The sequence below is a fragment of the Carex rostrata genome, chromosome 9 (genome assembly GCF_964058835.1).
Source record: "Carex rostrata chromosome 9, lpCarRost1.2, whole genome shotgun sequence".
NCBI classification, from domain to species: Eukaryota; Viridiplantae; Streptophyta; class Magnoliopsida; order Poales; family Cyperaceae; genus Carex; species Carex rostrata.
In genome coordinates, this window is record NC_135926.1 from 12,614,753 (window position 1) to 12,627,853 (window position 13,101).

At 33.3% G+C, this 13,101-nt stretch overlaps 1 protein-coding gene across 1 annotated transcript; it reads left to right on the top strand.

Moving 5' to 3' along the window:
* The first annotated feature begins 1,894 nt into the window (after positions 1–1,894).
* On the top strand, positions 1,895–6,257 carry LOC144559963 (cytokinin dehydrogenase 7-like). Its single transcript, XM_078309129.1, has 4 exons — positions 1,895–2,489; positions 3,405–3,820; positions 5,576–5,841; positions 5,942–6,257. Exons 1-4 carry the CDS (start codon positions 1,895–1,897, stop codon positions 6,255–6,257), a joined length of 1,593 nt encoding a protein of 530 aa, XP_078165255.1.
* Positions 6,258–13,101: the final 6,844 nt, after the last annotated feature.

Consider the following 13,101-nt stretch of genomic DNA (forward strand, 5'->3'; position numbering starts at 1 on the left):
TGACGTTTTGAACTTTGGAAATGAAGATATTGCGTGAAGTTGAAACGCGTTTTACTTCGCAACTCACCGTAGCCCATCTCTCTCTCTCTCTCTCTCTCTCTACACACACATACACACACACACACACACACACACACACACACATATAGAGTGACTAATGTGCATTGGAATGTATATGGGCCGAAATACATACGGTCCAAATTCGACTTTTCAAAATCCAAACGGTCAATCCGAACTGTTCATCTTGTTCTCCATATTAATATGTGCTTGGAGACCAAATTTTAAATTTTTCTGAATTTTTTACTATTTATTAAGTATTTTACAAAATTGTTGATCCAACGGTGGCTGCTGATTTTACTATTTTGTTAAGTCACCGTTGGATCAACAATTTTGTAAAATACTTAATAAATAGTAAAAAAATTCAGAAAAAATTAAAATTTGGTCTCCAAGCACATATTAATATGGAGAACAAGATGAATGACTCGGATCGACCGTTTGGATTTTGAAAATTTGAATTTGGATCATATGTATTTCGGCCCATATACATTCGAATGCACATTAGTCACACACACTCTCTCTCTCTTTATATATATATATTATTCTCTAGCCTTCCTAGTGACTTTTAACAATATCCCACGTTCAATTTTTCCTTGAGAGGAAAATGAACCCATTATTCATGATTATTAAATGGTGGTATATATATATCATTATCCATCTATCTTGGACACCTTGTTCAACAAGTTACTTCACATATATATAATATAGCTCCAAACATCTTATTACTATATCACAATTAATTCGGCCACTTTGCTATCTTTTTTTTTTTACTTTTTTTTCTTTCTTTTTTTATACTAGACCAGACTGACTAGATTCACATGCATGCATGCAACATTATATATGGCCTACAACAACTTGTCATGAATTACATATATATGGCCTACAACATTAACTATTACTACTAATTAAATTTCTATATTATGAATAACAGTCACTTTCCTAGCTTTCCTATCTATTTTACTGAATTTGGGCTCTACAACAACTTGTCATGAATTACATATATATGGCCTACAACATTCACTACATATTACTACTAATTAAAATTTCTATATGATGTATAACAGTCCCTTTCCGAGTTTCTCTCATAAACAGTATGCAACTGAAAATATATATATCTTTCCTGATTATTAATGACAGGGCTTGCGTAATATAATGAAAATATATACTGTATAAATTTATCATATTATCTTGTTACGCTAACTTGAAACCTATGACATTGTTTTTGTTTACAGATAGAAATCTTTTTGGAAAAATGATAAGTTGCATTTTTTTTATGTAAAACAACAGAAAGACAAATTAATATATATATATATATATATAGAGAGAGAGAGAGAGAGAGAGAGAGAGGCTAATATACAATCGATTGCACCACGCCTCCCGTGCAACCAAGTCATTTTCCGATTTTTAAAGTCCAAATGATCAATCCAAACCATTAGATGTCATCTCCATATTAAAATGTACTTGGAGACCAAATTTTACATTTTTTGGAATTTTTTTACTATTTTTTAAGCCACTTTGAAAATCGCTGATCCAACGATTTGGTTCTGATTTTACTGTTTCGTAAGGCACCGTTGGATTAGCGATTTTCAAAGTGGCTTAAAAAAATAAATACATATCTATCAGAAACAGACAGAATCTCTGATCTCGTACCCCATATCTATCAGAAACAGAGTATATACGCTCTCTTCACCAAAGGGAACATATAAAAAAATAATAAATATATATCTTCTCTAGTTATATTATAACCCCCACAATACAGCAAGCATCTAACCCTAGCTAGTTCCCTTCCCCCCACTAAATATTTACAAACCCTAGTTCCCTTCCCCCACCAATAAAAATGGTTTCTCTTCCTATGCCAAGATCAATCACCATTAGTTTCACTTCTCTTTTCATCACAACTTTATTCATGTCCACCTTGTCTCTTCCCCAAGAACTATTTGCTCTTGATTTCAGCTCAAAGTTACGTACCGACAAACAATCTCTCATGTCTGTTGCATCTGATTTTGGCAACCTGACAGAATCGATCCCAGCATCAGTATTTTACCCTTCGTCCCCTCACGACATTGCCGCCGTCATTCGTTTTTCCTATACCAATTCTGCCCCTTTATTTGTTTCTCCACGTGGTCATGGCCACTCTATCAATGGCCAAACATCATGCCTTGATGGAATGGTCATACACATGGAATCACTAGGTCAAGATCGTACTGACCGGATAAATGTATCGGTTGCTAACCGATACATGGATGTGGGAGGAGAGCAACTGTGGATCAATGTGTTGAATACGGCACGAATACATGGTCTAGGGCCAAATTCATGGACCGACTACTTGTATCTGACTGTTGGTGGGACCCTGTCAGTGGGAGGGATCAGTGGCCAGACTTTCCAGCATGGGCCTCAGATATCGAATGTACTTGAATTGGATGTCATTACTGGTACGGTGGTACACAATTCTTTCGTATTTATTTTTCATTTCTAAATGTCTCCTCGTGGAACAAGCTGAACCATAAAAAATGATGTTGATGCTCATCCTGTTTTCATGTTAAATAGTTAAAATTAAATTATGCACTAACAATTAACTTTCCTAGCTTTTTTTATTTTTTTTAAATAGTGGCATCTAGCTGGCTAGTGCCATTGTTTTTATATATTCAAAATAACTATACAAGATAATGGTTAACAGTTCTCGCTGGATTTTCTTAATATGTATCATTTTCAGAAAAATAAAGTTCATTAATTCAGTTTTTTAATCACGCTACTCAAATGTAAAGAATTTGTACTACAATATTTATGTTACATGGATCAAATGTTTCACCTGTGAACTGGAATAGTGCTTTTCATGACATATTGTTTAGTTATATATATATATATATATATATATATATATATATATATGTATCCATATATACACAAAAGATCAAGTAATTGTACATACCATAATTACTAATTAACAAAAGTGTTGTCCACGTTTCCATTAAGATCCCCACTGCTGAGCACTCCTGTTTTCTTTTTAGAGAGAAAAAAAAGGAAAGCTTATCTTTTATTTCTACTGTAGAACACTTTGAACATATATTCTATTGCATTTTCTAAAAAAAGCTTATCTGTAGTTCTTCAGTTGTAGATAAGTTCATATCTTTGTAGTTTAAGTGCATTAATTGGCTGAAGTTTTCAAAAAAAGTTTAAGCCCAAAAATTTCATTTTTGATTTTGATGGAAAAAAAAAAAACTTCAACCAAAAAAGGTCACTTATATAAATGCAACACCGTGCAACTAAAAATTATATTATAATTTTTTTATTCCATTACATTATAAATTAGAGACTTAAAGAACTTGGTAAATAATAAAAAAAAACAGGTACAGGTGAACAAGTGACCTGCTCCAAGACCCGTAACCGGGATCTATTCAACGCAGTGCTAGGTGGTCTCGGCCAATTTGGGATCATAACACGGGCCCGGATACCGCTATCACCTGCACCAGAGAAGGTTAAATGGGTTCGACTAATGTACACCGACATAGTGAGCTTTACAAGAGACCAGGAGCATGTTATATCCGTTGATGAGAGCGAACGGGTTTCTGGTTTTGTGAATTTTTTGGAAGGTTCTCTTTTATTGGAGCAGGGTCTGATTAACAGTTGGAGGTCATCTTCATTTTTCTCAAAGAATGATATTGAAAGAATAGTAGAGCTGACGGCCAAGCACCGGCTCACAGCTCTGTACTGCCTAGAGCTGGTCGTTCGTTATGATGAAGATATAGCTACTGAAGTAGATCAGGTAATTAAATTGCTTTCCATTATTATATATACCCTGTTTTGAAACTAGTTTAGTCATATAGTTTCTATTTAAAATCTCACAAGAGGAATTTTATGAGCTGCATTGAACAGAAGCCCTGCTCCAGAAGTAGGGTGAATATTTTTTTTTCTAAGTACTATATATATGAGCATTTTAAAAATGGAGTAAAGAATTAATTTAGTATTAATTTAGTAAAGAATTTTGACTATCCAAACTAATTATATAAAAATTAAGGGAGAGAATGTTTAATTTAATTAATTGGACTAGTTCATAATTTGAAGTAAGAAAATATCTATTAATTATTATAGATTAAAATAAAACACAATGAATATGAACCATTCAATAAAAAATTAGTTTATTGAAGGAATCTTTAGAATTTTAGTACAGCAACATATGTTGTCTAAGCAGTGTGTGTGTGTGACACCTGTCACGTTGTAATACTTGTTAAGTGTGTCCATCGCTGCTATACATATTTGTTGTGTCATTAATATTATTCTCTATAGATATATATATACTATACATATATATTCATAAACTTCCCAAGATGTAAATTGATACTAATTTTGATCAAATTGTATTATTTGAGCATCAATGTGCTTCAATATTAATTATTTTTAACATTAACTAGCTATAGGAACGTGTCGTGGGTTAAAGTTAAACCAAATATATCTCTGCCATATTCACACACGACAAAACAATACCTGGCATAATACTGCCACAGTATTCGCTGCCACTATATGTATTAAGTGTCACGTTTTTTTTTCTCTCTTTTAAGGTACCAGGGGGGATCTTCTTAGGATTTCTCTCATCTCAATCCAATCAACTAGCTACACGCGGCAGTAATTACCACCTTTCAAAAAAAAAATCACACTATTATATATATATATATAGTAAAAAATCGGTGGCATATATATGTCCACACATATATATATATAGTTAATTAAGTTTGTTCCCGTTAAAAAAACATTGTAACCGCAGCAGCTGCTGCCGACATTGGCTGTCCACTGAAAACAAAAATTTTACAAGGCATCCATATATATATATATAGTTTTATTAACATTTTAGAAGAGGAACAGACGACTGACAGCTGGTTAATAGTGTTTTCAGTACATGTAGGCCTCATTGGTCTAAAGAGACCGTACAGATACGTCAAAAAACACAAAAATCTGAAAAGACAGCGACCTAGTACTTCAAATTGGCATTTTCTTTTCTACAGCCTACATTTACATACACCATCCAACTTTCATCAGAAATCTGACACTTGTGATACATGTTTTTTCAGCACACACAGAGCCATGCACATGTAAGCGTTTACACTTATTACCGAGAACATATATAGGCAATTAATACATGCAGGAACAGGCCATTTTAGATCATACGGCCACAGTTTAGTGTCAAATGTATATATGAATATATGCTCACTGGTACTGGTACTGCCAACTGAGAGATATCGACAGGGCCGAGTTGTCAGGTCACACTTGCTACATTTGGCAATTTCCTTTCATTAATTTGGAAGATAGTTTGTTGGAAGTTGTTAGGACATATGTATTTTGTTTTTGTTTTTGCTTCATCAAATGAAACATAGTGGGGGCATGGTTATGGCATTTTGTGTCGCATATATATATATACATGACAATTGCATGTGTTGTCGATCTCTGAGGTACAGGTATATTCTTGTTTGTTTAATTTATTAGTTATTAAATAGGGAATACTAAAATTATGGTGTTTAATTTTTAGGAACTCGATCTGCTACTCGGTGATTTGAGGTTTGTGCCGGGATTTGCATTTGCACAAGAAGTAACCTACGTTGAGTTCCTCGACCGGGTACATGATGGAGAGGTGAAGCTGCAAGAGGCTGGCCAATGGCAAGTGCCTCATCCTTGGTTGAATCTGTTTGTACCTAAATCAAGAATACTGGATTTTGATGCAGGGGTCTTAAAAGGGATACTTGGTAAGGACAAGGCCATGGGTCCAATTCTCATCTATCCAATGAACAAAAATAAGTAAGTTTTAATTTAATTAATTTGGAAATTATATATTTCATTCAAAAAGAAAGTCTTCTGAATTATCTTAATTAAGCATTTAATGGTATTAATTAAACAGGTGGGATAGTGAGATGTCAGCCATGATTCCAGATGAAGAGGTTTTCTATGCCATCGGGATATTGCGTTCGGCAACAAGCAGAGAAAAATTAGAAAAAATGGTGGATCAAAATGAAAAGATACTAGAATTTTGTAGCATGGAGGGTATTGCTTTCAAGCAGTACCTGCCACATTACAGGACCAAAGAAGGTTGGATGAAACATTATGGTTCAAAATGGGACAAATTTGTGGAATTGAAGATGAAATATGACCCAAAAGGAATTCTAGCTCCAGGGCTGAAAATATATACCTCTTTGTTAGAGGACAAATATATTTAAATTGTAGAAGAATTTTTATGACTAGCTACTGTCAATTGGAGTAAATTTTATGCTAATTAATCTAGTTTTCATAAATGAAAGGGCTATTATATTAGTGTTCATATATAGTTTGCCATTGAATTTCATTTAATTAGGTCACATGTTCTAAAACCTCTTCTTTCTTTTTTTAAAAAAAAAAACAGCAATAATCATATAGCAGCTGAAAGCTATGTTAATTAAACTCACAATTAATAATAAAATTTGCCAATATATTGCATTTCTAGAACCTTGAAATATATTTTCAGAATTTGAAATTTTCTTAAATGATGGTTTAATTCAAGATAAGGTTATATAATTTGAAATTTGTCATTTAGCTTAAGGTTTTATTTTTCTAAGAATGAGATCAGGGTCAATTAATGCCCTCAAATTAGTATTAAGAAAGAGTATTGATCTTATATTTTTTTTATTACAATTACATGAAGCTCATTTATAAACTTGATTATTTTATATTCCTAAGCATCATATGATTAGGTATACTTCCAATGATTAGGAAATGTATTATTTGATTAAGTATTGTTTCTCAGGTAGTACGTACGTACATCTATAAGAATAGGACAGTATCCGCGAGAGTAAAAATGTTTTATGCCAACGGTATCGTCGCAGATACTCTTGTTGGTAATACTAATATGCTTAAAAATAGCACGTTTCTGTCAATGTATCCTAGACAATAGTATTTTTTTTTATCTTTGCGGATATTGTCTCATTCTTATAGGACATTGTTGTGTTCTTTCAAACCGTGAATACCGTACGTTTGGATGACACAGGAATAGCTGTTATTCCTTGCGAGTTATTCTCAACACAACACGTTTGGATGAAAAAAAATGCTATTCTCAACAAAGGAATAGCTCGGGTTAGCAGCTATTCCGAACCCAGGAATAGCTGCTATTCGGAACCCAGGAATAGCTGTTATTCCGAGCTATTCCTTGATTCATCCAAACGCACTGAGGATGAGAGAGTTGGAATAGTGTTAATTAATTAGGTGCTATCTTAATTATTTGGTGAATAGTTGCAATCTCTGTAATGAATGACCATTTGCAAAAGTCATGATAGCCTGATAGGAAAAGAATTTCAAAATTATTTCATGACACATGCACATCGACATTGATCATATGGCATCTATGCAAGGACGGTTGATGAGATTTTTCTGAGGAAAAGACGATTTCATACTCAGCATTGGTAGATTTCTTTCTATTTTAGAGTACATGTGTTGTGTGTACACATCGATCTCTGCTAGTTGATGCAGCATGCATCATTTCCCATAGGAAAATAAAATCGATTGCATACTCAGCATTGGTAGATTTCTTTCTATTTTTAGAGTACGTGTTGTGTAACACACATCTGACTCTGCTAGTTGATGCAGCATGCATCATTTCCAATAGGAAAATAAAATCGATTGCATACTCAGCATTGGTAGATTTCTTTCTATTTTTAGAGTATATATACATCTCTGCTGATGCAACCAGCATCTTTTCCCCATATCTGATACTCCACCTGTCATCTATCTGTTCCACCAAATCCAATATTTTCGCTTCAAAAATCCAATAGATAATGACACCACCACAACTTTTTAGTTCAATATTTTTTTAATGTTAAATTTATGGGTAGTTTTTCTTCTGTGAATTAGTGAATATAATGTTGGTTTTCTTAAAATTATATGAGCTATTCTATTTTTAGTAAGGTGGTTATTGTTAATATCACTACTACAAAAAATATTTTTCTCATCATCTCTTTGCCATCGAATGTGCATCCGCACAGATAGTGTACGTCACAAGTGGCAGCGCTGTAATTACTTTGAACTTTTTACCGTCTGTTCTGGGTATAAAACCGATGGCTTTGATGGACCCCCTCCTGACCCCCTCATTTGTCATCGGTTAAATTTCACGAACAGTTAGTATTGAGCGACTATTTAACATCAATTCGGCTAACCGACCGATGGCACTGAGGGACTTACTTTTACCATCCGTTATGTACATGATCCATTGGTGATAGTACAAAGTAGTAACAACTCATTACCATATTGAACCGATGGCATATTCCCAGGGGCAATGCTTTGTAAATAATTAGAACCTCGAGTTTAGTATACATTATATGCTCAATATGTTAAACCGATGGTGATGCTGTTATATTTTATATATTCCAATAAATCCTAGGTCGATTGATTCATCTCTCCAGAGCCTTCCAATATATCCTCAAATTAAGTATTGTACTATATTACTCGTTGCAAATTTTAGCTTCCCAAATCAACGGACAAAGATCATCATTTTCTCTCCCAAAGTCATTAATTTGTATGCTAGATCACTCTTCCCTCCTTTATTATCTGTTTATTTTAATCGTTACTTTGAATGGTTTCTTAAATTAGGGAATAACTAATTTAAACTAGGATTTAGTTAATTAATGTTATTTTTTTGTTTTGTATATGCGAAATGAGCAGCCAAAGTAGTCGTTACTCATCAGAACCTTATAATTGCAGTAGATGTCTTAAGTCGAATGTTGTGAGACTTTTGAAGACCAAAAAAAATTCGGGGAGGAAATTTAATACATGTACAACATGCAATCAATGGATGGGCTGGCGCGACAACACGACCAATTTAAGTAACGTAAGTTTAAATAATCTTCATATGCAATCTTACATACAAGTTGGGATATACCAAAATGAGGCAGAAGTATCATCGATTCTCAAGAAATAACTAGTAGTATTAATTGTGATTTGTGTATTGATCATGATTGTGATCTGTTTTTTTATTATTTTGTTGCTTCATGTAAAATAGTTGATTTAATGAGGTGGGTGTCACAAGCTGTCCAAAATCCATGCAAAACATATTATTAATTAAAATTAAATCATGTTTTGATCCCAACTCTTCGGCAGTGTAAAAATGGCATGTGATAGTGCATTATTGTTTAATCTCTTACACAAACTCCCTTTGAATTAAGTGGTGGTTTGCGAAAGAGTTTAAACAATAACGTAAGTTCACTATCACGTGGCCATTTTTACACTGTTGAAGACCCGGGATTAAAACATAATTTAATATTTAGAACATGTTTTGCATGGATTCATGTTGGTCGGACATACTTTGTGTGTTGATGTTTAATTGTGATATATTTAATTGTTGTGTTGTTGCTTCATATCAAGTAGTTGATTAATGGTAGAATGAATTTAATATAGAGCCAAATTTAATATATTTTTTTACATTGAAAGAGAGAATACTATGGTAGAACAATTAAATGAGATGGGTGTCACAGTAGCTATCCAAAATTCATTCAAAACATGTTCTTAAAATTAAATCATGTTTTGATCCTGAGTTTTCAGCAGTGTGTGAATGGCGCATAACAGTGCATTGTTGTTTGATCTCTTACACAAACTATCTTTGAATTAAGTGGTGGTTAGCGAAAGAGTTCAAACAACAACGTAAGTCCACTATTGTGTGTTCATTTTTACACTCCCGAAGACTCGAAATTAAAACATGATTTAATGTTTAGAACATATTTTGCATGGATGTTGGATAGCTTTGACACTCATCTCATTTAATTATTCTGTCATAGTGTTCTCTCTTCTAATGCAAAAAATATATTAAGTTTGGTTCTATATTAAATTCATCCTGCCATTAATCAACTACTGTGTGTGATGTGTTGTAACTATTGTGTTGTAATTATATATATTAAATTGATCATACATATTAAGTTTGCATATGATGTATTGTAATTAATTGTAAATACTGTGATGAATTTTATGGATGTCTATTTGTGTGTTTATGTTGCATGCATATGGTAACTTTTATATGGATTAATTAATTATTACATATTCATTGCAACGCTGCCGAAGACTTGGGATGAATACATGATTTATTGTTCATAACACGTTTTATTAGTTGAAAGTTAGTTTAACCCATTTCTTTGTAACCTAACCAAGATAATTGATAATGATCTTATAAATTTAGTGTCTAATAAAATATAATGAATTAATTAGTCAAATCAAAAGAAATTGTTGCATATATATGATGTATTGTAATTGTTGTGTTGTAATTGTAAATAAGGAGATGAATTCTATATATGGATATGTTTATTTGAGTATTTATGTTGCATATATGCACATGGTAACTTTTATGTAGATTAATTGCATAATCAAAAGAAATATCAACGAAACATGTTCACATAAGGAGGTATCCACTTACGATTAACATTTGTTTACAATTGTTTACCTATTACCTAAAAAATATCAATATATAATAAACATGCATCAACAAACATCAACAAATGTTAATTGTAAGTGGATCCCTTCTCATATATTGTTTACTTATATTAATTGCATGCACAACTCGTTAATTTATATATGGATTAATTGCACAATTACATAAATTAATTAGTAAATGTTGCTTGAATTGATGTGGATTAACTCGAATTTACATCATCTTCAATACTGCACAGGGAATCGTTTACAATTAATGGATCTAGACCGTTCTTTTTAACTTGGCACGAATCACAAAGCCCAATAATACTGCTAGTCCAAATCCCAAAGCAATGAGATTTAATCTCAAACCGTAAATGAGGCCCATCCTCTATGGTATCGGAGAGGAGTTGAATCTGACACTGGTATATTTATAAATGTGCGCATATTGCTTTCATTTATCCACCGTATTTATCCACATACAGCCATCGGTGGGACTATTGACCATCACTACTAGCCGATGGCATTACAGTTAAAAGGGGAGCTAGGATTTTCAAAATATATATATATCCAACAACACAGAAGTGTTCTAGCGCACTCTTGAAATTATTAGTCGTATCTAGGTAGCTTGCTTTCTTCGTCTTAACAATAGCACTCATCGGCCGCCACCTCAACAACACCGATCGAGCACTCTCTATCGTAAGGTTACTGCAACTGACACTATGTCTATCTCTTAATTTCTAGGGTTTCCTAGTTTGGGGTTTTCTAGGATACTATGGTTATAGGGTATAGTTTTATAGATCTTTAGTTTTTTTAAACATTAATTTGTAGTTTTGGACGTCCTTATTATTTGATTCGTAATTTAATATCAGCAATGTCGGTCCAAGATTATTTGCCACTGACGAAAAGACTGAGAAGGCCGGTCGCTAATCCACAACAAATTCATATTACCACTGATGGTGATGTTGGTTTGGATGTGTGGGTAAAATTTTCTAATTTGACATTTTATTGATTTTTAATTCTTCAATAACATGAAATATGCAAGAACGACCTTGCCTTAACATCCAATCACATAGATTTTATTTTTTGAAGATTTGCATCAATTCAAGACCTGTTAGGAGAAATACAAGAAGAATAAGGGATTGGATATTAGCTAGAGCAAAGCCAAATGCCAACCAAGAAGCTGATTCCTCGAACTCTACTAAGGTAAGGCACCTGACTGAATAAATTAGTGTTTTTTAAATAAGTTGCTACATGTACACGAAAGTGATACAATCATATCTACATTGTCAGGACTAGTCTGTAGTCTATTATTCATTGTTTTTGTTATAAGACATATATGGTTATTAGTAATAGCTGTTAGCTAGGGTAGTTAGTTATAGTTGTAACCATAGAGTTATTTATATGCTATTATGATGTAAAGCTGATGGCTATATAAACAGCTCAAGTGTAATCGATTCATACTAATGATGAAATACAATTGATTCGTTATATTTCATCTCTCTCTGTCTCTATTCTATCATACATGATTGGGGCCTGCTGATGAGATTAATGAGACGACCAATAAGAGTATTACTGAATTGGTGCTACCGAAACAACCAGTACCTGTAGAAGAAATACGGGGTCGGGTCCTGCTTGTAAATCATGAGGCATTGGATGAATTGGGTCTGAAATTTCAACTGCTACATGATAGATATCTTGCGATGCCACTATCTGAAAGAGGAGCCTTCCGCCTCTCTATTGGGCCGGGAGTTGTACGGGATGAGAGCTTTCAGATAATGGTGGATTTCAAAAATCTTCGTGATTTTATGACTTTTAACGACGTTAACGTCTCTATTATCCAAGTCTAGACGGTGTGAGTATTTATTATTATAAACAAATCTATTATTTTTACAATCAACTCCTTTATTTCATTCTGACACTGACTATTTTCAGGTATTGCTCGAAACTAATTCCTGAAGGTGCCCAAAATAATGAAACTATTGGTTTTCTGGACCCCAGTCCGCTTAGCGACAAAGATGGGTAAAGTTGGAGGCTAGCGACAAAGAACAACCTGATTCCTTGCTAAAGTTGCAGGATAATAATCTTGTATTCTTACCATGCCACAAAGATGGGTATGTTAGTGTAATAATCTAGAAGTCAATAATACGATAATTTATCATAAAGCTTTGTTCATGAATTGGATGATTTATATATCATTTTGTTGCCTTGAGTATTATTGAATTTATGGATCATTTCGAGTTCATGACTGAAATTGTGAAACTCCATAATATAGATGATATATACTCTTAAAAAGTCACTGACCGAGGTAATTAGCAGGAACACTAATTACCGCGATAAGGTTAGTATGTGGATTAAAAGATGGTTAAGTTTTACAAACCACCTGACACGAGATGTCATTTTAATCACATAGATACATGTTCTAGAAACATGGTATTTGACAGACCCCGAATAAAACATTAAATAGAATTGTGTTCGTGTCATTTATGTTTTCATTCAGTGTCACGTTCTACAGTATGAGGTATTTATCGTTCCCACTGAGAAATATGTATGTGTGATTGTTATCTACCGCTGTCCGTAAAAAGCAGTCATAACGGTAGCTTTTCCATATGTATAGCTTAGATGAGGAAGTGATAGTTTACT